The sequence below is a fragment of the Lichenostomus cassidix genome, chromosome 20, assembly GCF_008360975.1.
Source record: "Lichenostomus cassidix isolate B80296 chromosome 20, HeHo_3.0, whole genome shotgun sequence".
Lineage (NCBI taxonomy): Eukaryota > Metazoa > Chordata > Aves > Passeriformes > Meliphagidae > Lichenostomus > Lichenostomus cassidix.
The window spans coordinates 13681153-13708909 of record NC_139500.1 but is presented as its reverse complement, the minus strand read 5'-3'; the positions used below and the strand labels follow the sequence as shown (position 1 = coordinate 13708909).

The 27757-nt window shown below is 43.4% G+C and overlaps 1 protein-coding gene and 1 long non-coding RNA gene across 6 annotated transcripts; one reads left to right on the top strand and one right to left on the bottom strand.

The window, feature by feature from the left end:
* Positions 1–80: 80 nt before the first annotated feature.
* LOC146428887 (uncharacterized) lies at positions 81–2179 on the bottom strand. The gene is made up of 2 exons (XR_014856036.1): positions 613–2179; positions 81–487 (listed from the first exon to the last, which is right to left on the bottom strand). It is a non-coding gene; the product is annotated as an uncharacterized LOC146428887 (long non-coding RNA).
* Positions 2161–26647, top strand: RBL1 (RB transcriptional corepressor like 1). 5 transcript variants are annotated; one of them, XM_085079418.1, is made up of 23 exons: positions 2161–2338; positions 2452–2585; positions 3531–3731; positions 5069–5133; positions 5225–5353; positions 5451–5611; positions 6374–6423; positions 8093–8276; positions 9692–9858; positions 11793–11905; positions 12460–12563; positions 13111–13248; positions 14825–14989; positions 15160–15295; positions 15480–15560; positions 16947–17213; positions 18115–18293; positions 20157–20333; positions 21446–21517; positions 21703–21787; positions 23506–23672; positions 24079–24243; positions 24499–26647. In XM_085079418.1, the coding sequence occupies exons 1-23, from the start codon at positions 2207–2209 to the stop codon at positions 24667–24669; spliced, it is 3243 nt and encodes a 1080-aa protein (XP_084935544.1). In that variant the 5' UTR covers positions 2161–2206; the 3' UTR covers positions 24670–26647. The 5 variants fall into 5 exon arrangements, with proteins under 5 accessions (XP_084935544.1, XP_084935548.1, XP_084935545.1 ...); XM_085079421.1 differs by lacking the exon at positions 2161–2338 and adding an exon at positions 2763–3166 and having other exon boundaries at positions 2450–2585; XM_085079420.1 differs by lacking the exon at positions 2161–2338 and adding an exon at positions 2714–3166 and having other exon boundaries at positions 2451–2585.
* Positions 26648–27757: the final 1110 nt, after the last annotated feature.

Sequence of the window (27757 nt, the reverse complement as noted above, 5' to 3'; positions counted from 1 at the left end):
TTTTGCTTCCCCCCTCTTCAGGAGCCACTTGAGCCCCAGGGCACTGGAGCATGGGCTGAGACACGAGACCACGAATCCCCTCACATTTTACAACCTCAAAGCATTTATCAGGCAGTACACTTCAGGTATGGTCCCCAAGAGCCTCACACCCCATGTGCCATTGCACAGCTGCCCATGGCACCCATGCTTGGCTACGGGCACTGGACAAATGGGCAGTGCTGCCAGAAAAGAAACTGGCCCAGCCACCAGCAGAGCAGCAGCTCTGGAAAACTGAGGGGCAGAGAAATCCAGCTTCTCTCTCAATCCCCTTCCCATCAGTCTGCACAGTGCGCCCTGTATATTTGGACAGCAGGCCTAGGAAGATCATCCTCATCCTCCTGTGTGGCTTTTAGGGATTCTGGTGGTTTCACAGTGCTCCCAGCGGTGGCTGGAGATGATCGGTGCAGTGCTGTAGGTGACATTAATTCCCGAAGAATGAAGATTTTACCTGAAAAGGTATAGAACAATGCAACATCTTCAGGCCAGCAGAAGATCAGTCTCATTCCCAATGCTGCCTTGTTCTCCCTTCAGTGGGATTTTAATTCATTAACAACTCCATACAGCACAACTTACATGGCTCCACTTGCCAGTGCTCTGGATGGGATGTGACATTACTGGTTTAACCTGGAACTCAGTCCCAGCCTGGCTGAATGCATCATTTCATGCAAGCCCAGCACAAGCCCTCCGAGGGTTTTAAGGAACAGCAGTGTCCTGGACCTGTTGCAGGAGCAGCTGAGGGGAGTGAGAGCCATGGCAGATGTTCCAGCCTCTCCTCTCTCTGGGCTCCTGCCAAACATTGTTAAGTTTTTCAGCTGGCTGTGCTATGGCAAAAGGAGGCATTGTATAGGAATTGCCTGCACTGTTTGGAAAAACAAAATTTTAAAGGAAAACCTCACAGTAATTTTTTTTTCCCCCAGAAAAGGAGAGATTTCTGGTAAAAGAGATGCACAAAAAAAGCTTGGTTCACCCAGAGGAAGACACGCTTCTGGTCCGAAAGGAATAAATAAGTCTGTGGGACTCATAGCCTCATTACTCCAAATGAAACACATTTCCTGTTTGCTCATGACAGGCAGTTTTCCATGCTCTTATGGCAAATCTTTTTTCAAATAAATTTAGGTGTTGGATTAAGGCTGTTTTTTATGGAAAGTAACATTTTGGAAAGCACGGAGCTGAGCTGATTCTCGGTGAGGGACCAGCTCCACCAGCCTGTGGATCCCATGAACTGATCCCTGCGCTTTGCAAACGGGTGTTTTCAAGGAAACCAACCCCGGGATCTGTGAGTGGGGCGGGGACTCGGAGCAGGGCAGTGGCCGTCAAGTGAGCGGATGCGCCGGGGCTGGGTCCCTACGGCTGCTCCTGAACGCGCCTCTGAGCATCCTCGCATGGCCGCCGGTACCGGAGAGTGGGGAGGGGGATCCGCCGCGCCCGCCCCAGGCTTGCTCCGTGTGCTCTCCTCCCACGCCCTCTCAGCAGCACGGAGGTGGTTCAAGTGTCCTCCAGTGGCAGGCGGGTTCAGAGCCCTGCTCTCTATCCCCGAAACAGCGCTGCGGATGCTAAGTGACTTGAGCCCCTTTCAGAGATGCAAGAGCCGCTTCCCTGCCCACGGGGGCGGGCGGTGTTCCCACGGCCACGGCTCCCGACGAACACGTGTGCTCCCAAGAAGGCCCTGTCCATCGGCGCCGGTTCCTGCCAGCGGGCCCGGCCGGGTCCCGTGGAACCGGCACCTGGAAACGCTGAGGGCCCGGTACGACCGGGATCGAGGCGCGGCGGAGTGACGGGGAGCGCGGCCGCAGCCCGGGAGTGGCGGCGGCTCCCCCGGCCCGGCAGAGGGGTGCGTGGAGCCCGGAGGCCGCCGAGGAGATGCTGCACTCACACATACCCCTGGGCGCCGCGGGACGGCGGCCGAGGAAAAGCCGCTCCTGCCGTGGCCGCCCGGAGCCGTGTGCGGGGATCGGCCGTGAGCAGCCGCCAGCACCGAGCGCCCGCCTGCAGGCGGCTGATCCTGGATAACACGGAGTGATCGCGGGTGACGCCGGAGGGCCGCGAGCAGCACCCCCGCGCGTGTCCGAGTCCTTTCCCCTGGCCCCGCCCCGCCCCCGCGGCGGAAGCGGCCCTGCCCTTTAGCGGCCCTGCCCTTTCCGGCGGTTTTGGCGCGCGCCCTGCCGCCATGTCCCGCCCGGGGGCCGCGGATCCCGGCGCCGCCGTGGAGCGGCTCTGCCGGGACCTCAACCTGGACGCGGCGAGCGCGGCCGAGGCACTGCGCGACTTCACGGCGCTGCGGGGCACCTACAGCCTGGAGGTGAGCGGGTCCGGGCGGGGGCGGGGGCGGGCGCGGGCGCGGGCGCGGTCCCGCCCCGGCCGAGCCCGCGGGGCGCGGCGCTGCCCCGGTGACCGCCGTGCCCGTGCCCGCAGGGCGAGGCGCTGCACTGGTTGGCCTGCGCGCTGTACGTCGCCTGCCGCCGGAGCCGCGTGCCCACTGTGGGGAGCAGCCCGATGGAGGGGAACGGCGTCTCCCTGACCCGCATCCTGCGCTCTGCACGCCTCAGGTGAGCACCCCGCCCGCCGCGCCGGCTCCTGCCCGGGCCGAACGCTCAGCGCCGGGGATGCCCTCCCCTGCCCTTCCTTGCCCTGCTCTGCCAAAGCTGCTGACCCAGCTCCGCTCCTTCTCTCCCAGCGCTGCCAGCCGCGGCCATGTAAGGGCAGTTAATCTGCTGTTGTTACAGATGGAAATCAGATGGAAATACGTAATTTAAAACTTCAGGCTTCTGCGAAACCACCTATGTCGGACCAGCAGCTGTTCTACCCACGCCAGTTGTTTCTTTCTGTAGTTAATTTGACCACAAACACCTCGGCGCGTGCCATCCCGGTACGGCGTGTGTCTGATTGAGGATTCAGGCCAAATCCCGACGGAGTGCTGGCGGGCTGCTGGTTTTTCTGGGAACACAGCACTGGTGCTTGCAGAATTCACCTTATGCGTGGCCCCCGCGGCAGCTCGCCTGCCACTGTGGCTCTGACCTGGGAGCATGGAGCTCAGAATGGTGTTCCTTCCATTTAAAGATCTGCTCCCCGCTGAGCTGCCAGAGAGTTGTCAGTTAATTGCACCCCCAGCTGACAGGTTCTTGTGCAGGTAACTTTGACAAGGATCGACTCTTGGCGTGTTTTGTTGCCTGTTCTGTCTCCCCCTCAACACACAGAGAGCTGTACCTGCACTTTGCTTTCCACCACTGCTCTTCCCTACACAGCCATGCTGGCATCCTCCAGATCAAATTAATGTTCCCATGCCATAAAGAGGGTCAAGGAGAAACCCCAGAGTGATAAAAGGCAAAAGACTGATAATATATATAGTTTGGCAGTCTATCAAAATAAATTGTAAACTTGTATAGTAACCGTGTCAGTCATGAAAGGAGTAAATATGTTGGATTTTGGCTTTTTAAAATTTTTGAATGGAAGTTAGTTAAAGCTCAAATCACACTTTCCTTTTTTCTTTTAAGTTTAATTCAGTTTTTTAATAAAATGAAGAAGTGGATGGACATGTCAAACCTCCCCCAGGAATTCCGAGAGCGAGTCGAAAGGCTGGAGAGAAATTTTGAAGTGTCAACTGTGATTTTCAAAAAGTTTGAACCAATATTTTTTGATATATTTCAAAACCCTTATGAAGAAACTTCCAAACCACATCGAAGCAGGAAGCAGAGGTATTTTTTAGATTTGGTGTGACTTTTCCCTGCAGAGAGTTATACCCAGTGTATGAAAATTAATTTCCAAAGGGATGGGGCCTCATTGATCCTGAAGTACAGCCAATGCAGAGCCCCCCTGGCCCCCGGTGGGTGCAGCACAGGTCAGCTGGGCTTCATATCCAGCTCCTGTAACACAGGAACTGTCCCGCAGTGGGAATGTCAAGGTGTGGTGGGGAGAGGTACCATGGGCTGGGTTAATTCCAAGGTACAGTGAGATCAACACTTTAAATATTTAGCAGGAATAACTGAAGTAGCACAGAGGTGTTTTGTCTTGGCACAGTGCTGGCAGGGGATTGGTATTATGCCATGGTCCCTCTGCTCAGAGGATGTCACATCCCCAGTGACCTCCACACTGCTGAGTGTTGGCCGTGGTTGCCAGATGAGTGGAAACACCAAATGGGAGGAAGTTACAGCTGATGTGTTCATTTTTATGATAAATTTGGGAACGGGTGGTGTCATCTTTCATAGATGCATGGAACATCTGCCTTCTTGAAAGGAGCTTGTCCATATTCCCTGCAGAATATGTGGCTGTGACAGCTTTGTAGTGAGAGTGTTACCTTGGGGATGAGGGAGCTGAGCTGTGGCTGTGTGAGGTGTTTTTGTCAGCTCACGTGAGTGCTCTGGATGTGAGGGGGGATAATTGTTCTGCTGCAGTGCTCCAGTGTAGCTCCACATCTGCAAGCAGAGTGCAGTGTTCTGGCTGGTGCTCCGTTCGTGTTCCTTTCTCAGAGCAGCAGTGCTGGTTGGTGCCACCACAGCTTTGACTGCTCTGTGGGCTGAGTCCTGTCTTTCCTGGTCTTCAGCTCCATGGGTTTGGATAGTTCTCCAAACAGGAGTCAGCAGCTGAGCTGTAGTACAAGCTATAATTGCCTGTTCTGAAGGGGTGGCTGATGCTTTAGTAAAATATTTAGGAAAAACCATGACTGGACTATATATATGTACAGCCTTTGTCACCTGCCCGTGTGTGGCTGCAGGAGGGTTCTCTGGGAGGTGGGACAGCAGCAGAATAGTGTGGCAAGGTCAGAGGCCAGAGGCAGCCTTTGGCTTGGGAACAGGGTTGGGAGGTTGTGCATGTGTGCAGGAGACTCCATGGAGCCAGGTTGGGCACTGTCTGTCGGGCAGTGAAAGCTGAACTCAGGATGTGTAGCTTAGACTGCACCTTTAATGTGGAATTGAGACAGCAGCTCCAGCTGTTGTTCTGAGCAGGGAAATGGAATGAAATTTGTACTGTGGAACAAGATTTGGCTTCCTGGAACTGAAGAGTAACTTCTCCTCCCCATTTTTCTTATTGACAGGCGGGTGCCATGCAGTGTCAAAGATCTCTTCAACTTCTGCTGGACTCTCTTTGTGTACACTAAGGGTAGGCCACTTGCTTTCCCTGCATGGTTTGTATGCATTCCCGGCTGTGAACTTCTGTTATGTTGCTTGACGTGATGTGCTGTCTTTTAAAGGTAATTTCCGTATGATTGGAGATGATTTAGTAAATTCCTATCATTTACTTCTGTGCTGCTTGGACCTGATTTTTGCCAATGCCCTTCTGTGTCCAAACAGAAGAGATTTGCTAAATCCATCATTTAAAGGTATGGTGGGGACAGATTATTTACAATCTTTGTTCTCTTGGCTCATTTGAAATGAAGTTGAAGGTTGGTTGTCTTCCCCCCTCCTCCTGATTCCCAGGCTTACCAGTGGAATTCCACACTCTGGAGATCAAAGCCTCCAAGGATCCTCCCTGCATCATTGCCATGCTCTGTGAGCTGCACGATGGGCTCCTGGTGGAAGCAAAAGGCATAAAGGAGCACTACTTCAAACCATACATTGCAAAGCTGTTTGATAGGAAGGTACATCTCACGAGTTTTATGAGCACATGGTGGTGCTCCATGGTGGTCTTGAGACCATTAAAGTCATGCAGGTTCCACAGGGGAGACGAAAGGAAATGAGCCAAGGAGCTTGTTAATGAGCAAAGGAGCTTGAGCTGGTTCACGTTTTCTTTGTATTTGAGCAGGAGCAGCATTCCCTTGTATTTTTAACGCTGTGTGCTGTAAGGTCTCCTCTGTTTTGGCTTTTTATGTCAGTGAAGAGTCCTTACTTTCTTTTCTTGGCAGTGTGAAACTGAATCATGAAGGATGGTGTTTTCTTCAGGCAAAAAAAGTAATACCCTTGTGAAATAATTGTATGGGATCTCTGTCATGGGAGTGAGGGTCCTGCTACTTGTCTTGAAGTTGAACAAAATGCTTTGGTAGGAAGAAGTTGAGGTTGCAGGGGAACAAATAGTTCTGTCTAGTTCCGGTCCTGGAAATGTTTTCCAAGCTCTGTGGAAGTTTCTTTGTGGTTGCTCATCAAGTCGGTCCCTAACCTAGCAGTGAACAGATGTTCCATTGCAGGGCTAGCTCTGAACAGTAAGTTTGTCTGGAGCCTGAATCTAGCTGGGCTTTGTCCTCTGTCTTGGTAATGGATTTGTAGCCTTTTGGTCTAGGCAAAAAAAAAAAAGAGTCCAGTTATGCACCTAAATGCCATTTCCTTTTTGACTAAAACCATTATGCCCTCACACTTGGAACGGTTTGGATTTTATTAAGTAAGATATTTCTGCTTTTTGTTCTTAGATCTTAAAAGGAGATTGTCTGGTGGATCTTTGCAACTTTACAGAAAATAGGTAAGTTACAGCTTTTGTTCTTAATCATGGAGCTTGGTTCATGTCTAAAGCACAGGCCTTCGTATACTAAATCTCAGTTTTCCTGTTCTTTTCTCTTACGATAGCTAATGGGTTTTGATTATTTGACGAGCAGGCTGCTCTCTGGCTGAAACACTTTCTGGATCCAAGGTGTGGCTGATGTCAGGGGTCCAAGCTGCAGAGGTTCTATCTTGATATCAGTTTTTTTGGTGCTTGCTCTGATTTTCTGGCAACTGTAACCTTTGAACAATGTAATGCAGATCAGAACCTTGGCTCTGAAGGTCATGGATGTGTTTCTATGCACATGTTATGCCTAAGTAGGGAAATCTCCCAATTCATTTATCAGTCTCTAATTGAACGTATAAATCTGTGGATGAAGCAGAAGGACTGAAAAGAAAAGGAGGCAACAACTGCAAAACTACAGAAAAAAGGTGAACAATTTCTGTGAGACACAAGTGTAGTTGTTTCAGAAACTTTTTTAATTGAACTCTGAAAGCTACTTTAAATGCAAAATGTAAACAGCAGCTGCTTTGTTCTGGATCCCTTGTGGGGATTTTTTTGCCTTTTGCAAAAATACCTATAAATTTGGCTGTGGTTTTTGTTTGTGAGCTTTTAACTTGTTGGTTCGCTTTGGGAATTTGGAGCAAAGACTCAATTGTTTTAACAATGCAGATAACACTTCCCATTTAGATACAAACTTGTTTCTCTGTGATCATTGAACATTGAACTTCTTGTAGTATCTCTACTTAAAATTAATCTTATTCCCTCAGTAATGCTGGCATGTGGAATGATATGGTTTGTCCCTGTACTTTTGTAAGTACATCTGAAAGATGCTTGTTAGCATCTCTGGGACTTTTTTTTTTTTGTCCAAACTTTCCACAGATCTTTACTTTCTCCTAAAAGACATGGAGAAGCTGAACCTGTGATACAGTCAGGTTTCCTGTGGGATCACCGAGTTGCTTGTGTCATGAATACATTGTTATATTCCATAATTATAAATGCAGGAAGTGCATTCCTGGCCCAGCTGCAGACAGGATTTATTGATGAAAGCCAGTTCTGATTTTCATGCAGAAGTTCCATTCGGCTTCCCAGGCAACCTTGGTGGGATTAAACATTCCTGTTTTCTAGTTGGGTTAGCTTGGATTAAAAAAAAAAAAGGATTTGTTTGGTCTCACATGTCAGTGGTGGTTTTAGAAATGGAACCCAGGCAAGTAACTCCTCATTTTCCTCTCCTCTGCACCATTAGGAAAATTATGGGCTACAGAGTGGCAAACCCAGAAATCCAATGGAGTGAGTTGGGTGCAGCTCCTATGGGTCGCTCTGTGTGTGCACAGATTTAACCTCCGACCAGCTGACCACTTCCAGGCTGATTTATTCACAACTGGCATGAAAGCAAAGTTGTTTTCTTCTTACTGAAATGCAAATGCTGGTGGAATAGTGATCTCTGCAGTGATCCTGAAGAGGATCAAGGGTCCAAGGGCAGCTGGGGATGACCAGGGCAGGTTGCTCAGGGAGGTGGAAGCAACACTGCTGCCTAGGGTGTGGGACTCTGACCCTGTGTTGCTTTGGGGTTGTACCTGCACTCCTTGGGCACCTTCTTTGTTTCTTCAGCAGTTAAATCTTTGTTATCAAGCCTGTGTCTCTCTTTCAGCAAAGCACTGAATAAAGAGTATGAAGAGTATGTTCTGACCGTGGGTGACTTTGATGAGAGAGTTTTCCTGGGAGCTGGTGCTGAAGAAGAAATTGGCACTCAAAAATTCCCTATAGATGTGCCAGGAGAGAAAATGGCAACAAGAGCTCATGTGGAGTGTCATCTGCAGCAGCATTTTGAAAAGGTGATTTATTTAACGTGGCAATCTCACTTGAAGTTCTCCTTCAAGTTTTCCCATCCTTATACACTCTATGAATCATTAGGGTTACTTGGAATTTCTTCTTCCTGAGAGGAAGATGGTGAGCACAGGCTTCAGTGCTGTCTTGCTAAGGAGAAAAGGTGATATCTTCTCTCTTCTGGAATTTTTAAAATAACTATTTCATAAACAAGATGAGAGTGCTTTCATGTCTGTAGTCTGGTTTTGTCCAAGAAAAATCAGTAAGCAGTTAATACCCAAATATGTAGGTCTTCGAGTTTCATTCAAGCTTCACTTATACCCCATAATCATACCAAGAAACCTTGACATAGAATTCATTTGTTTTCCCACTGTTTCCTTTCTTAGGAAAGGAAATGTCAACTTTCCTACTCTTCTATGGAAAATAAGATTCACGGCATAAACCTCAACAGTGTCTCTCTTCATTACAAAAAGTAGCCTATAAATAGAGTTAATGTTTCACTATGTTTACAAATGTAAAATGTATTTAATGAAGTTGTCATGCAGGAAAACAGTTGCTTGATTACATTTTAATCTTGGATAAGGGGAAAAATAGTACTGGCTGTGTGAAAGACCCATACGCTGTTTGATTTACATATTAATTGAAAAATAAGGAATCTTATTTTAAGATGCTAATGCTGCTGTAAATGAATCATATGGCTTAGCTTTTTCTCCCAAATATAACTGTATTTCATATGCAGTCAAAGACAGGGATTTGGAATGAATTTTATTGATTTTGAGTTTCACTTTCTGTAGTATATTAAGATCACTATTTATGCATAATGACTGCAGGCTTAACCTTTTCTCATTATTTGCCTTGTATCTTCAGAATGCCATCAGTTCAGATAAATAAATCCAAAGACTTTATTGTGTCACTTCCAGAGCACAGGATACAAATAAGTGAGCGGAGTCCACACAGCTCCATCGGCTCAGTGCTGCATCATCCTTTGGATGAAGGGAGGCCCATTTCCCAAGGAATGTTTTCCTGTGAACCTCTCCCGGGCAGCTCTGCCACTCACTCCTTGTGTCACCCAGCTAATGCAGTCAGGGACTGAGAATGGTGTGTTCCTCTTCCTCGCCCTGTGTTTTCAATGTTCAAATGAACTTAAATATGTACAGGTTTTAAGATTTTAGGTCTTGATTTACTGCACTGTAGTTGTGAAAACCCTTGGAGTTAATTTTTGGCTGCTTGAAGATTTGGGGGTTTTTTTATTTATGGAGTCCTAGGAAAACCGTGGCTCATTTCAGTCAGTTCTGAGCTTCACGTGGTTGTACTAGTGGTGTCATTTTAGTTTGAAGGAATTTTGCAGGAGATGCTCACATGGAAGGTTATTGGAACAGTTTTGTTGGTTTATTTCTATTTATTATTTTTCTCTGTCTGACAGAAAAGGTCATTTGCACCTTCAACTCCACTGACTGGCAGAAGATACCTGAGAGAAAAGGAAGCTGTCATCACTCCTGTGGCTTCGGCCACACAGAGCGTGAGCCGCTTGCAGAGCATGGTGGCTGGGTTGAAAAATGCACCGAGTGAACAGCTTAAAGCTATTTTTGAGTGAGTATGTCCCCTTCAACTGCTCACACACACCGAAACTCTGCAACTCTTCTTTTTGCTTTTTTTCCTTCGGGACAGAATATTTTGGTCTGTGTTGTGTTTCTGTATTATTTCTTGTCGAAGAATCTTCTGTTTTCTATATCATTTCATCTGGAGAAGGATGGCTGAACACACCTGTCCCCCATCTGACTTGTCACCACCATTGTGTTAAAGGAGCTTCAGCTTTTGCTGATGTTAATTTATCTGTTTGGCTTGTTAATGTATCTGCTGGAAAGCCAAATGCCTTTTTTGTTTGTTTACATTTTAAACAAGTACTTCTCAATTAAAAGATGTGGTGACCATGATGGCAGAGGTTTTGGAGGAGAGCGGAAATGTTTGGGTGAACAAGCTGTAATCTTGGCCCTGAAGTTGGGAAGATAAAACTAAAACCAGCCTACAGGCTCCCCTTTCCTCCTTCACACTGCTTCAAAGTATGTTAGTCCAACCCCATGGCATGAGCCTCACAGTGACCTGGTCACTGTCAGTGCTGATCTCGAACAGCAGCAGTTGTGTTTTCCACTCAGGATGTTCTGGTGGCTGTTCCCTTAGCACACTTCAGATTACTGCTTTCCTCCCTGAGCATAGCTCATAAAAAGCAGTAATTGAATAATAAATACCTGTAAAGATGCTGGGTGTTTGCCTAACATCTCTGCAAGTTAAGGCCTTGCTGTATTATGGTGTAAGGTCTCCAGGTGTATTTTTATTAATCAGAATGGATATTTAGTATTAGCATGTAATATTTGAAGTGCAGAAGCAATGTTTTTTTTAAGTAACCATTGTAAATAGGTGAAAACATTACTTACGATTCTCATCTTTGGAGTTATGTATACTTTGAAAATTTTCTTAGTACTAGTTCTTAAAAGTTTACAACTGCTCAGCAGGATGTGTTTGTTTTGAATGTTTCATTGATAAGTCTTGTAAAGACTGATACTATTTATACTATACAATTAATACATTAATGTGTCTGTAATCTCTAGTGAAAAATGTGCTTGTTCCAAATAATAAACCAGTCTGTCTAGAGAAAGATAAATATTAAAATGGGAACAAGAATTTATTGAACCTTTGGCATTAGCTGTGATGAGTACTTTGCTCATGTCAGATACTAGTTCAGCAAGCACTGGGGAAGCACTGTCATTGGAAGAAATGAAGGAACTGTAGTTTGGACTGTGTAATATTCCATGCTTTTCAGTATTTTGTTTTTCAAATTAAAATTCCATGGAAAAAGCTTTGAAGTTGATTAGTTAATTAGTTTGAAGTTAATTGTTCAAAGGAACCTTAGTTGATTTTAGTTCCTGCTTTTCAGAATAGTTTAGTGTCTTCATTTGACACCAGCCACAAGCCACTGTCTCTAAATCAGAATTACTAGAAAATCTGGAAGCATTCAGAAAGAGCATCTCCAGACGAGTCTCTGGCCCTTTCTTATGATAGTGACAATGTGGAATCCATCAGTTCTCTCAGTCTTGGTAGGAAATGAGAAGATGCTGCTGCCTCCTCTGTCTAAGCTTTTCTGTGCTCCCTCAAACTGAGCCTGGCTTGTGTGGTCTCATGGGTGCTGTTGTTTGGTTGGTTGCCTGTTCTAGCGTCCTTACTACTGCCTTGCTCCTGGCAGGTTCTTCTTTCTCCCATTGTGCTGCTGTAGATCTTTTGCTTTCTCCTGCATTTGTTCCAAGATCTACATATCCCCCCTGGCCCTGCTAGGAAATGAAGAAAGGACACTTGTGTATGTTTTATGTTTTCCTCTGTCTGTGTGATACACGTTATTGCTGATGAGGAACGCTCAGTATAATTTGCATATCTTTTTATTTTAGTTTTATGGGGTTTGTTGGTTTTTAATATTTATTTTTATAAACGGACATTAATTTATAGAAACAAGGCTTTCTTTGCCTTCGGTTCAGGTCTTGTGCCCGCAGCCCCATGGAAAGCATCATGAGCAGAGTGAAGGAACTTGGTGAGACCTTCTGTTGCAGCTACACTCAGTCAACGGATGAGCAGCCAGGATCTCATATAGGTAGGGAGTGAAAGGCATGGAGTGTTTCAAAATACTAAACCAGGGCAAATAGAATGCATACCTGTACTGTTTTCTGTATTTAGTGCAGTGGAGCTGGTTTTTTCCCAAAATATACCCAAGCAGAAGACTGTTGCTGTCAAACAGTACACTGTAAAAAATAAAAATTTATGGCAGAGTAAAACCAAGGCTGCAGTTCAAACTGGGATAACCAAGAGGTCATGGAAAAGCAACTCCTAACAAGTGTAAACTTGCATTCTTGTTAGCTTTAAAATTTAAAGGAAACTGAGTGCAAGTAGGAAAATTATGATTGCCACATTGCAGAACTACATCACAAGAAATATTGTAATATTTTAAATTTTAAAAAATAAAATATTTATAGAATTTCATGCTGTACTTGGGACTAGTGGATTTCTGAACATATTTTTTTGTTTGCAAAGTCTATATATGCACACATGCACTATTATCTTGGATGAGGACAGGTACCGGTCAGTTTACTCTTAAGACCTTTTGTGCCAATGGCATTGGACTTCATCTCTGTTGGTTTTAAATTTCAGATTTTGCTGTAAACAGATTAAAACTGGCAGAGATCTTGTACTATAAAATCTTGGAGACTATAATGGTGCAAGAAACACGGAGACTGCGTGGGAAAGATCTGACTGTAAGTAAAGAACCAGGGAAAGAGTAGACTTTTTGTAACCATTTCTTGGAGTTTATCTTCAGGCAGTTCCAGAACAGAGCACTGTAAAGCACTCTGTGTATATTGTTAATATTAAAAAGGGGAAACACATGGGAGGTGCCAAAATGTTTTTTTTTCTTTCTACTATTTAAACCAGTATAACTGTCATAACTAAACATCTGAATTTGTATTGCCTTCTAGAATCACAATTTTATGCACAGATAACTTTTATTGTCTTCTTTATCCAATGAACAGTACCAATGCTTCATGTTAGACAGCACTGCATTTACTCTGCTTTATGATGCACAACAAGGAGGCCAGTTCATTTGTCCATAGCATGCAAAATGTTATTGTTTTGGTGTTGTTGCTCTACCTCTGGTCTTCTAAACTTCCCTGTGAAAAGGAGGTTGTGGATGGAAGAAGAAAGCAGCTTCTTTCCAACAGTACACTGTGTAGTGTTAGTGCAATAAAATTCCAACTTCTGTTTCCCAAACCTGAGGCCAGAGCCATTTTCTGCCATTTTTCCCAGGCTCTCCTGGAACAGGATCTCTTTCACCGCTCCCTCCTGGCATGCTGCTTGGAGATCGTGCTCTTCGCTTACAGCTCCCCTCGCACCTTCCCCTGGATCATTGAAGTTCTTGACCTCAGGCCATTCTATTTCTATAAGGTAAATAAACACTGGCTTAGGACAGGATCTGTATTAAAAATGGCACATTACTGGATTGAGAGTCATAGAGGATGATAATTCTTACTGATTCTTCCTCCCTAGGGAATCAGGTAAGAGAAGGACTGATACTAGCGTGCATTAGGCGTGTTCAAAATTCTGGCTGTCCTGATATGCGTTACTTGGAAGGTATAATGCCAGAGATGAGGCTGAAATACAAAGCAGAAAAGCCCATTTTGTGAATGGTACTGATCTATAACATGCCATTGATCAACTTTTACTAGACTAAAGCATTCAAGCATGTATTTTGTTGATACTCATTTATTGACTGCAATACAGCTCTGAAAGAGCAGATACGGAAATGTTGCCTTTGGCAATTTATCACAGGCTTGGTTTGCTGAGTTTGGGGGTTTTTCCTCTGCGTAACAGAATATAGCATATATTTTCTGGGGTGTTCTCTGTTTTTGGTCTTTTTTTAACCACACTTCTGCCACCTTCAAGGTAACTTGGTTTTTGACCACTTCAATTCTTTTATCACCTATCCATATGCTTCTGGTTTTTGCTGGATGCCTAACAGCTTACTGTGGTTAGTCCTGAATAAATCAAGTAGTTCTGTTTAGATGACAACAACCAAAAAATGGAAGCCTTTGGAAAAGCTGGTTCATATTCTGTTCTTCCTTCTTCCTTTGTTCCTCAGCTGTAGGGCAGTACTGAAGCTGTAATAAATCTGTCAATATTGCTGTGGCTGTTGTACCCTTCATCAAAACTGGTACACATCAACTTTGTGGAACAGGTGTATGTTTGATTTGAATTTTCTCAGTTACTCAGTGTATATTCTTGCAGCACTCTTGGAAAAAAATTGCCATTGCAAAGGCCTCACATAAGAGAGACTTCTGACATTTGTAACTTTGTTCACTGGGTGTAGTTTCTGTAGCAGGAATAACTAAACGTATCAATAAGTCTTCCAGGCAAGTTTTGTGGCTTTTCCATCTCTGGAGCTTTAGAAAAACAGGCTGAATGCTCCTCTGACAGGAATAACGCAAAGTGGGTCTTGTGTTGGAGTACGATACTGCAGGGGATCAGTCAACTCTGTTCTGCCCCCATTTGTCCATGTTAAGAGTTCTGACTGTTTGTTAAATGAAAGTTCAAAGCAGTGGTTTTCAGCTTCTCATGTTATGGGCTGCTTGTTTGAAGGGCAGGAAAGCTGGGATGCTGGGGCTGTCATGTCCCCTGCTGAGCAGCTGTGCCTGTTCACATCTCCCAAGTCAGCGCTGTGAAAGCCCAGTGCTTTCATTCTATGCACGGTTAGCAGTGGTGAGAGAGGGCCCTAAAAATCCCTGGAGTGGATTGTTCTGCACTGATGGCATATCTGCTGTCCTGTTCCAGCTCCTGGATCGCTTTGGGAAAGGGGGTTAAAAAAAAGATTAAAAGAGGGTTGGGGAAGATGAAGATGCAAAGAGGAGGCTGGAGCGCTCTGTGGTAACCTTTTGAACAGGATCCTGAAATAAATAACAGTTTGATGGTGTTAAACATGAGTGATGTGACTTTACTCTGTGTGTGTGTGTGTCATTACCATCAGGTAATTGAAGTGCTCATTCGGTCTGAGGAAGGACTTTCCAGAGACATGGTGAAGCACCTCAATAGCATCGAGGAACAGATTCTGGAGAGTCTTGCCTGGACTCGGAATTCGGCACTCTGGAATGCGCTCGAGGCCTCAGAAAACAAAGTCCCAACCTGTGAAGAAGTATGTGATATGTCTTCCCGTTACTAGGAAATTAGTGCTATTTTTCTCACTTACTGTTTTATGCAGAAAACTGTTCAAATGAGACCATTACTGCAGAAAATCTTCCATTAATAGATTGTCACAAAGAAGGGAAATTCATTTATCTCACACTGACATTTCTTATTTCTCAGGTAATATTTCCCAGTAATTTTGAAGCCAACAATGGAGGAAGTGGGCTTGGGCAATTGCCTATGATGCCATTATCTCCCATAATTCATCCTCGAGTGAAAGAGGTTCGGACAGATCTTGGTGGGAGTTTAAGACGAGGTATGTTCAAGGCTTCCGATATGATTTGAATGTGTGAATTTGGGGAGAGGGGTTTTAAACTTCTTTATAATTGTTAAAAGCAACCTTGAATCTGAATTGAGTGTTCAGAATTGTGAAGTCTTTTATTTGATCAAGGGAAGGTCTAGATGCACCCAGTCAAACCAGTGCTGTGTCTCAATGGCAGCAGACAGTGGTGATGGTGCTTCCCTTCTGGACTGGAGCAGATTTTGCTGCTGGTTTGATGCCAGGGTGACCTTACTCTCAGGTGGGTTGCCATCTAATTGTTTATTGACGTTCAGATTTTTCCAAGTTTTTTTTTTTTATTTTTTTGCTTTATTTGTTTATTCTCAGTGAGTTTGACTGGATTTTAGGTGATGATTTTTTTTTTTTTTTTTTTTTTTTAAATGGAGTGACAGAGCTACATTCATTCCTGCTTCCTACAGAACTGTTATTGTGGAGGGGTGGAAGACAATACTCTGCCTACAGTATTCTCTCTTCAGAACAACTGATCTTTGCTGATTCCTGGACCTCACACAGAACTGTCTTCTGACAGTGAGGTTGCAGAAACAGTGCCAGCACTGTTGTTTCCTTTGCATGCTTCCCTAGCTAGGAATTGCTGCTTTCATTGTATCCCAGACGATGGTCCATACTCTTGCGGGTGCACCACAGACTGATGTGCTGTGTGATGTTGTCTCCTTTGGTGTTTGTCTGGCAACAAACAAGGCTGTTTGGTATTTTTCTAAGTATTCCTTAGGAAGGAGGTGTGCAAGCAGTTGCTGTAGGTGTTAGAGTTCACAGTTTGATGGAACAGGAACCAACTTGGAGATAATATTTTATATATGGGGAAAGCCGTGTGAGATACAGCTTTGTATATGAGAATCTGGTACCAGAGGCTCCTCCTAAACTCACCTGGAGAATGGTGGGTATAGGAAATGTTTACTTGTCCTTGGTACCAAGAGAACCATCTTGGCAGTGTTAGAAGTAAGGTCTCCAATCAGTCTTACCTGGCCAGTTACCCAGAAAATTTCTGCATCATGGGAAATGAGAAACCGTTGTCACTGGTATTGTCACAGACTGTGGCAGAAGTGCAAAAAGCCTGTGAACAGAAGCCTGTGTATGTTAGTGTACTTGAGTCTTACTACTGGAGTAAATGTTTGAAAGCAACAGAAAGGCCTGAGAGGAACTGGGGGTGGGTGAGGGTGGAGTCACCTGACTTGGGTCAGTTTAGAGAGAGTTTGAAAGCCAGAACACAGGGAAGACAGCATGTCCCGGGAATGTGGTCAGGGTTCCTGTAGAAGAATGTGTTCACAGGAGTAGCACTTGTAAGTATTACTAATTGCTGAGCTGACTGGAGTAAGTACCTGTGATCCTTTGTGTTTCTCAGTCTCTGTGCATCAGAATCACTGCTCAACTTCCGTGTGATACCTGATGGCAGAGCTGTGCCATCTGGGGTGACTGCAAAATAAAAGGAGTCAGTCAGACTGTAGATCTTAGCACCTCAGAACAGTGAACTCTGGGAGCAGGCCTTAGCTACAAGTGATCTGTGGTGGTGGTGTTGGAAGGTAGCTTTCCTCTCTCTGTAGAAGTATTCCCATTAAGCTGCTGTTAAGGTGGTTTTGTTGCATTTATTTTTTCCTCCTTGACATGCCAGACATGCAGCCGTTGTCTCCAATCTCCGTTCACGAGCGCTACAGTTCTCCTACAGCTGGAAGTGCTAAGAGAAGGCTCTTTGGAGATGACAACCCCAAAGAAATGCAGATGGAAAAAATCTTAACAAAAGGAACTAAGTTGACAATTGCTCCAGCATCAAGTGTTGGTGCCGAAAATGTGTCGGCATCTCCTGGCCAGACAGTGCTGACCATGACAACCACCACAGGACCAGGAAAAACAGGACAGAAGGTCACTATCCCACTGCATGGTAGGAATTGCTGCTTTTCTTCTCTTCTAGATGTTTTCCTTGCTCTTAAGATCTGCTTAGACCAACCATACATCTTGAACATGTATTGCTTTCCCTTTTTTAAAAAACACTCACTTTGTCAACAGCAACAACAAGCTTAAGTTTATACTGACATCATCTTGGAGACTTCTAATCCCTGGCAAACATACTGCGAATTTCTCCTCTTGAAAAAAGTTCATGGAGTCTGTGCTCCTTCCAGTTACATCTCACACAGATTAAGCCAGTGCTTTGGTTCTCAGATCCAATAACGTTTTACTGCAATTTGTCTTAATTTTGTCTATTGTGATCTCAAAAGGCTCTGGAACTTCTGGATAAGGGTTTCATGTTAACATTAGCAAAATACTCTGAGACTTCTGTTTTGTTGAAGTTGGGTGATGCTTGAATATTTCTGAAAATGCTACATGATCAATGAGTTCATAGCCATTTAATTTAAAAATTTGGTCTATAGTTAAAGGTGAAAAGAAAAATTGCGCACTTCTCATGTTTTAAGGAGGTGTTCGGCAAGACAGTTTGACTACTGAAGAAACAAGTAAAATAATAATTAAAAAAAAAATTTAAAAAAAAAGCCCTCCTTCCCCCAAAAGAGTGGAACACCAAGTACAGAAATTGTGATTTCTTGTGAACTTTGTTCTTTCAGATAAGCTTTAGAAAAGATCATTCATATTCAGATTCTTCTTCTAAACCTTACCAGAAATGTAATTTTTATCGTTCCTGAAGACTCTGAGGGACAGACTTTTTAGAGTGTAGTACAGAGAATGAAATATCTTTAGAGTGAAATAAATAAATGAGTTTGATTTACTGTTTGACTCCGCAGCATGAAGAGAGCAACCAGTTTATTTCTGGATGTGTGTATCCTCTCCAGGTATTGCAAATGACATGGGTGGGATCACCTTGATCCCCATTTCCATTAATTTAAGCCAGCCATGTAGAGTGGATGCTCAGGCTCCCTGCCACCCTCCTGGGAACCAAGCACAAGAAGTGCAGCTGCCAGCAGCAAGCAAACCGAAGAGAACAGGCTCCTTGGCACTGTTCTACAGGAAGGTGAGCGTCTTCATTCAGAAGTGGTGCTGTACTTCTGCTCATGGCCATGATGGAACCTGCAACTCCCATTACATTTCAGTCTTCATGTGCCTTTCCCTTGGTACATGCTGTTCTTATGTACCTTAAAGAAGAAGGGAAAAGATGCTGAGTGTTGTAGAGTCCAGTTTTCCTCTTCCCACCCATGATACTTTTTTTAGTTAGGAGCCTCCATAATTAAATATCAAAGTCATACTGTTAGATTTTACTTCGCTTGTCTGTTTTGACGCCCCCCACATTTGCAAGGGTTAGACATATCTAACATGAGATGATTCTCCTGTGGCTTGCTTATTCAGAGCTGCACTGTTGTGGATCCAGCATCTGAAGATTCTCCTTTGCCACTTTAAAGTCTGTCCAACTGTGCTGATACTCCTAAGCTGGGGGCTCAGAAAGCAGTGATGAATAACACAATAGCTAAAGGTTTCTAGAAAAAAGGAACTGGAAATATGCATGATGTAAGGGGTAAATTAAGAACCAGGTGTGCTTCAGAGAAACTTCAGATGACTTACCTCTAGTTGCTTTCATTTTCAGTGTGAATTGTGTGAGGGGTCTTTGGAGGAGGCAGGGTAATGTGATCTAGATGACTGCAAAGAATATATCCCTAAATTAATCACTCTCAAAAATATTAGAAGGGGTTGGGGGTTTTTTGGCTGTTTTTTTCTTGCTAGAGAAGTTATTTTCAGAGGTTTTTCCCTTTGAGGTTATCTGTATTACAATATAATTTAAGAAGTTCTACAATGAACAATCTTTAAGGTACATCTTAATACAAAAAATAATTTCTGGAAACACTTGTAAGCCACATCCTTTGTCTGAACTGTTGGTTCTTTTATTTTGCCAGTGACAGGCTGTCTCTCTGAGAAAGGATTAAGAATTGATCAGCCACCTGCCAGTTGGGAACATTGCATTTTGGAAGTTTTAGTCTCAGCTGGGGAGTACTTCAGGTGTAGCCATGTCTTTGACTAACCATGTCATAGGCAACATGTTCCTCTTTGTTATGTAGAAGAACTAAAACTTTGACTTACATTTGTCTTTAAATTTCGACCTTTCATTTACAGTGATCATCATACTCACAATGATAGGTTTTTCCTACTCTCCTTTCTTGCTCCTGTTCAGTAAAGCAAGTGAAAATGACACACCTTCCTGCTTTCCAGCATAAAGTACCTAATAAATTAGTGAGAGATATGGTCTAGAAGCTATGGACATCATGTTTTTAGGTGGATTTTCTGTAAGTATTAGAGATTCAACAACTGAGGAGTGGACAACTCAGTCTTTGAATCATAGAATCCCAAAATGGTTTCCATTGGAAGGGACCTAAAAGGTGAAATCACTCTACCCCCTGCCACTGGCAGGGACACCTTCCACTAGACTAAGCCTCATCCAGTCTGGCCTTGAACTCTTCCAGGAATGCGGCAGCCACAGCTTCTCTGGGCAACCTGTGCCAGGGCCTTACTGCCCTCACAGGGAAGAATTCCCTCCCAATATCCCATCTAACCCTGCCCTCTGGGAGTGGGAAGCCATTCCTCCTTGTCTTGTCCCTCAAGGCCCTTTTCCCAAGTCCCTCTCCAGCTGTCCTGGGGCTGCTTTAGGCACTGGAAAGGGCTCTAAGCCCTCTCTGGAGCCTTCTCTTCTTTCTCTAGGCTGAACAACCCCCACCCTCTCAGATCTCTCTTATGGGAGAGGTGTTCCTTCCCTCTAATCATCTTCATGTCCCTTATACAACAGCGCCGCTTTGAGACCTTTCATTTCTGCGGGCCAGGATGAGCTTGTTTGGCTTCACTGTTACTGTGTTACTTTGTTACATTGTTACTGTTTGTCTTTTCCTTCCAGGTGTATCATCTGGCAAGTGTGCGCTTGCGTGATCTGTGCTTAAAACTGGATGTTTCCAATGACTTGCGCAGGAAGATATGGACATGCTTTGAATTCACGTTGGTTCATTGTGCTGATCTTATGAAAGATAGACATTTGGACCAGCTCCTGCTCTGTGCTTTTTATATCATGGCTAAGGTAACGTAGTTTTAAGAAATTCATGGCATTTTATGTTCAATTGAAAATGTCAGGTGTGTTCAGAGTTAACAGTTTGACTCGTTCATTCATATTATATTACTGGAGGGAAAGAGAAAGTCCTTCCAAGAAGTGGATGAAGTCCCAGTATGGTTTTTTCCTTGTTTTGCATATCTTAGCCCACTTGACTTCTTGATTGAAATTCTTGACAGAGTTTTTCTTCTCTTCCTGAGTGCATTCACAGTGAGCACTGGTTGAGACACATAAACCACTGTGTGGTCTTACTGCCCTGTATTTGTTTTCTGTCCCATTTGTCGTCTTGACTATCTGTATAATCTGAACTAAAAACTCCAGTATAGCTACAGAAATTTGCAGGAGCAAATGTATGTAGGATGGTTTCTATTCCCCTAAAATCCTCTTAGCTTTTGATGATTCAGGCTCAGGAATTGAGGTTGTTGCCTGTTACTTGTTCTTCATGTCTTACTGCATTTCCCAGTTTTAATTTAAGGTGGTGTTAAATTGGATTATGAAACTGGGCTATTGGTTTTACTCAAACTTGAGCTGATGGTTACAGTGTCCATCAAGCCTAATTCAGACACAACATTCAGGAGGGTGAAAATAATCTGTTGAGGCTGGATTACCTTTCCTTGAGGCAGGCAGATGAAGAGGAGCACGATGTGGAGGGAAACTGATGTTTAAATTGTGACTACCTGTGCTCTTAACTGCAGCATGGGTTAGGCTCATCTGATGTCAATACTGATAGCAAAACCATTGAATAGTCAGTTCTTTGTATTTTATAATGTAATTTGTCCGTGTTTTGGAGGTCTTTTATAATACAGGCTTTCAAGTGCTGTCTCCAGTGCAGTGTGAGACCTGATAGAAAAGTCAGAAAAGGAATAATGCCTAAGCATCATAAGCAACAACAACCTTTAGTAGTTAAGAAACAAGGAATTCTTGAACAAAAAAAAATCCCTGTTGTTTTCAAATTCTCATCACCAGAGATAAATTTTAAAATTATGTATTCATAGTAATGCTCATCAAAAAGCTGCATACTGAACCTGAGAAGCCCAGCCATCATGCTTGCACTTGGTCGTTGACAGCCTTTTCTTTTCCAGGTAACCAAAGAGGAAAGAACTTTTCAGGACATAATGAAAAGTTACAGAAATCAGCCACAAGCAAACAGCCATGTGAGTCAATAGCATTGCCTTTACTTTCTGTAAAGCTCAGGGGTGGCTTTTGAAGTGTTTGTGCTCATAAGAGAAAAGTCAAATCATCTGCAGTGTAATATTCGTTCCTATTCAGCTGGATTTCCTCTAGTCTCCTGACTTCCTTGCTTTCCTTGACAAGAGTGTTTTTCCCTGGTGTCTTGTAGGTTTATAGGAGTGTCTTGTTGAGAAATACTTCTGGTGATGTCCCACTGGACAAAAATGCAAACCCAGATGCAGAGATGACAGAAGGTGAGTACAGCAAAGGAATCTGCTCTTTTTCAATAATGTCCTTGGGGGCTTTTGAAGAACTGAACTGTCGAGTAATAAGAAGTGGAGCAAGTTTTACAGTTTTAATTATATTAAAGAAAAATAAAAGTATTGTTGAAAAAGAAACCATCTTGTCAGTAGCTCTCCTGTGTATTAGATATGGAAAATATACTTCCTAGTTGGAAAAAATCTTTCATTTCATTTACTTAAATTTGGTTGCTCAGGGTTGAAGTATTTTCTTAGTATGTCAATGATACTGTAATTCTTCTTGGACAGCAACACTGATTAACAAAGAAGGATGGAGATAAACAGTACCTGGAATATTATGGTGGGTTTTTTTTAATATCACCTATTATGAAGGCTTAAGTAGGGAGAACTTGTTTCAGAAGATAAAAATGCTAACTCTGCAGGACCATGATTTTCTTACATTCAAGTTTCTTTCAAATAGGTAGTATTTTCTTTGCTCTTTGTTTGAGAAGAAAAGGGATAAAAGTAGTACTTGAGAAAAACATGAGAACTGTGCCTGTTTTGAGTGATGTGTTGGGAAAATGAGAGATCACAAGCCCATGTATAAACCCATGAGCAGAGGAGATCATGTGTGAACCCATGAGCAGATCTGCAGCCAGGATGTACATGGAATTTAGTTTGTTCTTTGTAGTAAATTCCTTCTGTGGCTAGGATTCATCTGCCTTAATGAGTATTAGAGCCATTTTTTAAAGGACTATTGAGTATTCTGCTAGGGCCCAGGAAAATGCTGATCTCAAAATCCTGTCTATCAGCTCCACAGTTCTTGGATGTCTTGGAGTATCTGAAGTGACACTGGGCTCTGGTATTTTGTCAGACAAATGTACTTGCTCTACAAAGTTCTTTGGTGGCTTTTCCTACCAGATTTTCTTCAATTTATGGACTCATATCTTCTTTAAGCAGTATTAACTCCTGCTCTTTTGACACCAGTTCACAGGAGCTGTGCTTGTGTTGTGAGGGAAGGAAGGCAGACAGACAAAGGAGTCCCTTATGGGTGTCAGCTGGAGCTTTTGATGTTTGTCTCAATGCACTGATTGTCAGTGACTTTATTGTGTGCTGCTCAGTTTTACTTGGCAGTCAGCAGAATGGAGGAGACATAGAAGGTTGTATTCAGTAGCACTTCAGCCTAATTAGGGGAGAGCAAACATTATAGAAATACACTTGCTTTGTGGCTGCAGCTTTTCCCACCTAACAGAACATGCCTGAACAAATGGTCTTGTGACTTCCTCGGTGCAAATCTGAGTTGAGCACCAAGCTCTTCTTTGCTAGCCGATCACTAGAGACTTTCACAGAAGCCAAAAGCCAGGAGCTTTCAGACTGCTTAAAACTTAGGAGCAAGTAATGGCTTTGTACCACTCTCCAAAATAAGCATGGAAGAAGGGGTCAGCTGTGCTACAGTTTCTCGCTACAGGTATTTCCATGTTTGGAATAAAGGTTGATACTGGCCTTTTTAGCCATAACCCACAAGCCTGCTCACAATGATTGGTAGCTCCTCCTGATGTGCATAACCACCTGCAGCACACCCTGCTCCTGCCTTATGCACATTTCTTTAATTTCTCTCATTGACCGGTCAATTTATGGACAAGTTCTTGCCAGCTGAACATTGTAAGCTCAACTCTGAAGTGCCTGGTTTGCCAGTGCTGTAATTTTGAGATCTGAAGCTCTCTTGTTTTTAGATTCCTCTGTGAAAGCTGGCAGCTCTTCGGGACAGTCTGCAGCAGAGAACTCAAATGAGTCAGAAACAGAGGAGAGAGGAGATCTTATTACATTTTACAATGCAGTCTATGTAGGAAGAGTAAAGTCATTTGCACTGAAGTACAATATCACAAACCAGGATCATGTGGTAAGTAAAATATTTTGGAATTAATACTCACAGAGTCGTTTTTCCTGGCAGTTAAACATTTGTCAATAACTTTGTTCTGTCACCTAGTGTGGGTCAGGTCAGATAGGTAATGGTATGAACACTTGCTTTAACAGCATTTCAAGAGGACAAATACAGATGCTGCTCAGTTTGCAAACCCAGTTACATCAATGGAACGCCTATTTGCTCAAATGCCTGTGGACCATATGTGTAAGGCATATGGAAGATTAATTCTGTTATTTGATTGATATTTGATCTGTTGTTTCACTGTCACAAGATAAGATCTTCTAAAGAAGACCTGGAAGTGTATTAATCTTTCCTTTTGTGAAGTTCCTTCTCTCACACATGCTCCTATTGAGCCGCTGTGCAGACATGTCCTCTCTTGCAGATGGAAGCACCTCCACTGTCGCCCTTCCCCAGCATCCGACAGCAGCCGGTGTCTCCCCGGCGCATCTCCCAGCAGCACTCGGTTTATGTTTCACCTCACAAGAATGGCACCTGCCTTACACCTCGAACTGCTCTGCTTTACAAATTCAATGGCAGCCCTTCCAAGGTAGAGGGGAAAATGAGGCTGAAAACACTCAGTTTGAGAGAGGGTTAAGTAGTCTCCTAATTAGGATGTGGTCTAATACAGTTCCAATGTGTTACAATTAATCTAGTCTCTCACTTTGCAGTGAAAGGTAGAATTCTGTATGTAGACTCCATCACTAAGAGATGCAAGATAACCTGTTGTTCTCTGATATTTCAGACATAGAGCAATTTTGAAATGGAGTCAGAGTAACTCATGATTTTTTTATCTTGATCACAGAGTTTGAAGGACATCAACAATATGATAAAACAAGGTGAACATAGGAGTAAGAAGCGAGCAATAACAATCGATAGTGACACGGAATCCCCCACGAAGCGACTCTGCCAGGAAAATGATGATGTTCTACTAAAACGTCTGCAGGATGTCATCAGTGAAAGAGCAAATCACTGAAAAACTTCCTGTTTTCTGTGGGATCTCTAAGTTGCAGAGCTGGATACAGCTGTTGTGCTATTTATTTCTTGGTTTTGTATATAGACAGCTGGCAAGTTCCTTTAACAATGAACTTTTACCTGACTTCCACAGGATGCAAAAGGTTAGAGTTATGTAGGAAATGCCAGTGATCTTCATTCCCAAAGGCCACACTGTTCTATAACTTTGAGCTGCTTTAGGAAAAGAGTGTTCTGTGAAAGCCATATTGGATATTCTCAAGCCTCATTTGAAGCATCATGAGTTCTGAGTGTAACTCAGCTTCTAATACTGGTTTTATTGTTGGAATAAGAGCAATAAGGAAATGAGTGAAATCAGTTAAGTTTCCTCAAGCTTTTGGTATTTGGAGAAGAAACTTTCAAAGTGCCTTATTTGAAAAGACTGTGGAATTTTTTGCATGATTTTACTGTGGAGTAACTGGAGGGAGAAGAAATTAATTATTTTGCCTCAGGAAGAGCTGAGCAGTTTTGAACTGTCAGAACTTCAGTTAAAAGTGTAGGTTGTGACATGAATCTGGCAGCTTTTGCAGTAACAAAGGCAATAATCTAATAATACAAATAGCAGTGACTTAGGTTGGACTCTGGTTTAAGCACTGAGATACAGTTCTGTGAGCCTGAATTCCCTTTCTCTTGAGCCAGTGGGTGCTCTGCATTGGAAGCCACAGAGCAGCCTGCCCTAGATGCTGTTCGTATGGATGGCAGCTCACTCATGAGGAAATACAGTTACAGCTGAAATCCAGCAGCTAGGGTTTGGCCATCTCAAAGCTGTTCAAATGCACAAATTCATTTAACAAATTGTGTCTCTCTTATTTTTTTCCTGAAGACCTTTAGCCTCTTGTGTAGTATCTACACTGAATGTAAGCCCATCATGTAAGGCGGTGTGTATATATGAGGGTTTATAGCTGTTGAAGGCTTGGATTCACTGAAAAAGTATGAATTCAGCATTCAATTCTTGTGACTGAGTTTTTAACACTGAGGATTTGGTAGGGTCTGTTTTACCAAAATGGAGAAAGCCAAGGTTTACTCGTTACTGTAGTTTGATCTTATTTTATAATTGCATTTAAGGTTAGAGAAACTTCTCAGCACTGTAATTTTCAGTTTCTGTGTAACTGAACCGAAAAAAACCCCCAACCAATAATTACATAGGATTTGTTTGAGGAGCTCTGTTCCCTTCATTGGCTGGGTGGGTTACTACGTGCTATGAGATCCACAGCTCCTGGGGAAAACTGCCATGATTTTGGGCAGTCTCAGCTAATGAATCTGGCCAGCAGTGATGAAGGAGAAATTGATTACTAAGGGTAGATGTGCAGGGACACTACTCAGCAAGGAGTAGAAAGTTTACAAATTTGTTTCTGAGTCATTAACTACTTGAATATTTGAATTTTTTTTTTTTAACTTTCAAAAAAATATGCTTGCCCATGGAAAGCTGTGAGCTGCAGTTTAAGGAAATGGCCATACAGTGGAATAGGTTTCATGTAGACTCTTAATTTCCTTTAATTTTATTCAAGATTAATGTTTTTCTTCAGATTTTGAGATAAAAAGTGGAGGATTGCAGCCTTTCTGGATTGGAAATGTATGGTCAAGCATGACAGCATGTCTTTCCATAGTATTGTATAATGAGTTTAGTTGACATGGTTTTAATTCGATATCATGTGCAGATCTCCTGATGTCTCTGCTTCCCACAGAGTCACTGCCTTCTCTGAGAATAGGCAACAGATGGGGCCAAAATCCTTATTACCTGTTGTTAGGTGCAGTGTTTCTTCATTGGGAAAATGAATGTAGTACGACTGGATGCAGTTCAGAATTTTTCACCTTTTTAGGTGATCCAAAAACTATTTTGGGCTTGTTGAGCAACTGAAACAATAGCTTACATGGAAATTTTTTAACGGTTCAAAGTGCCTTCACATGTAAATTTGTATTTTATAATAAACAACTAAAAAGTATTTTAACCTGTGTTGCTGTATTTCATGTCGTTTTGCTGTGCTAAGTCATTAAACAGTGCTTTCTATCTGCATTTTCTATAATGTCAAAGATCTTCATCTTTTTTATGCTCACTCAGATTTCTTTGAGATTTCTTTTTTTATCATCTATTTAAATTCATGATTATTTAGTGTGTTTTGTCTGAAGTTTCCTTCAGACGTTCCTTTACTGTTTGTGCTTCAGTCAGGTGCAGATTCTGGGAGGAGAAGGTGAGTAATATATTACATGAAGTCACCAAAAAGCACCGAGAGGGAGAGAATCCTGTGGGCTCCTTGTTAATCTCCCAGCAGTGCAGCCATGAGCTCCAGGTGCTCTTCCTGGCTGCCTTCCTCCCAGATGTGTTTCAGAACCACCTTTGGACAGGTTCAGATCTGTACCAGCTGGTGTCATGCTGGTTTTGTCACTCCAGGTAAGCATAAAGCTAGCATGACCTCAGCTTTTTAAATAAGTTTTGTTCATCTGCTCTACAAGGAAAAAGGCCAATTTGTGCAGATTTGGCTGTAATGACTTCTTTGTTGCCAGTGCATTTGTTTTAAAAGACTAATCTGTAGTTCGTAGAATCACAGAGTCACGGAATATCCTAAGCTGGAAGAGACCCACAAGGATCATCAATGTCCAACTCCTTGCCCCACGCAGGACATCCCAACAATCACAGCATCATAGAATAGCTTGGTTTCAAGAGGACCTTTAACATCTTCTAGTTCCCCACCCTGTGCCTGGGAGCATTGTCCAAGCGTTCCTGGAGCTCTGGCCGCCTTGGGGCCAGTGACCATTCCTTGGGGAGTCTGTCCAGGGCCTGACCACCCCCTGGGGGGACGAACCTTTTCCTGGTTTCCAACCTGATCCTCCCCTGGCACAGCTCCAGCCATTCCCTCAGGTTCTTTCCCTGGTCACAGGGAGCAGTGATTGGAGCTGCCCCTCCAGAGGAAGCTGCAGACCCTGATGAGGTCTGACCTCAGTCTCCTCCAGGCTGAACAAACCAACGGACCTCATATGGCCTCTCTAGGCCCTTCACCATCTTTGTAGCCCTCCTCTGCATGTGCTCTTTCTTTGGTTTTATATCCATACCTGGA

What these genes read in the sequence shown, in the direction of transcription:
- RBL1 (XM_085079418.1), top strand. Translation starts at nt 2,207, where the DNA reads ATGTCCCGCCCGGGGGCCGCGGATCCCGGCGCCGCCGTGGAGCGGCTC. An exon ending in TCTCTTTGTGTACACTAAGG is followed by an intron (nt 5,134 to 5,224) that starts GTAGGCCACTTG and finishes TGTCTTTTAAAG; the next exon opens with GTAATTTCCGTATGATTGGA. An exon ending in TGCAGCAGCATTTTGAAAAG is followed by an intron (nt 8,277 to 9,691) that starts GTGATTTATTTA and finishes TCTGTCTGACAG; the next exon opens with AAAAGGTCATTTGCACCTTC.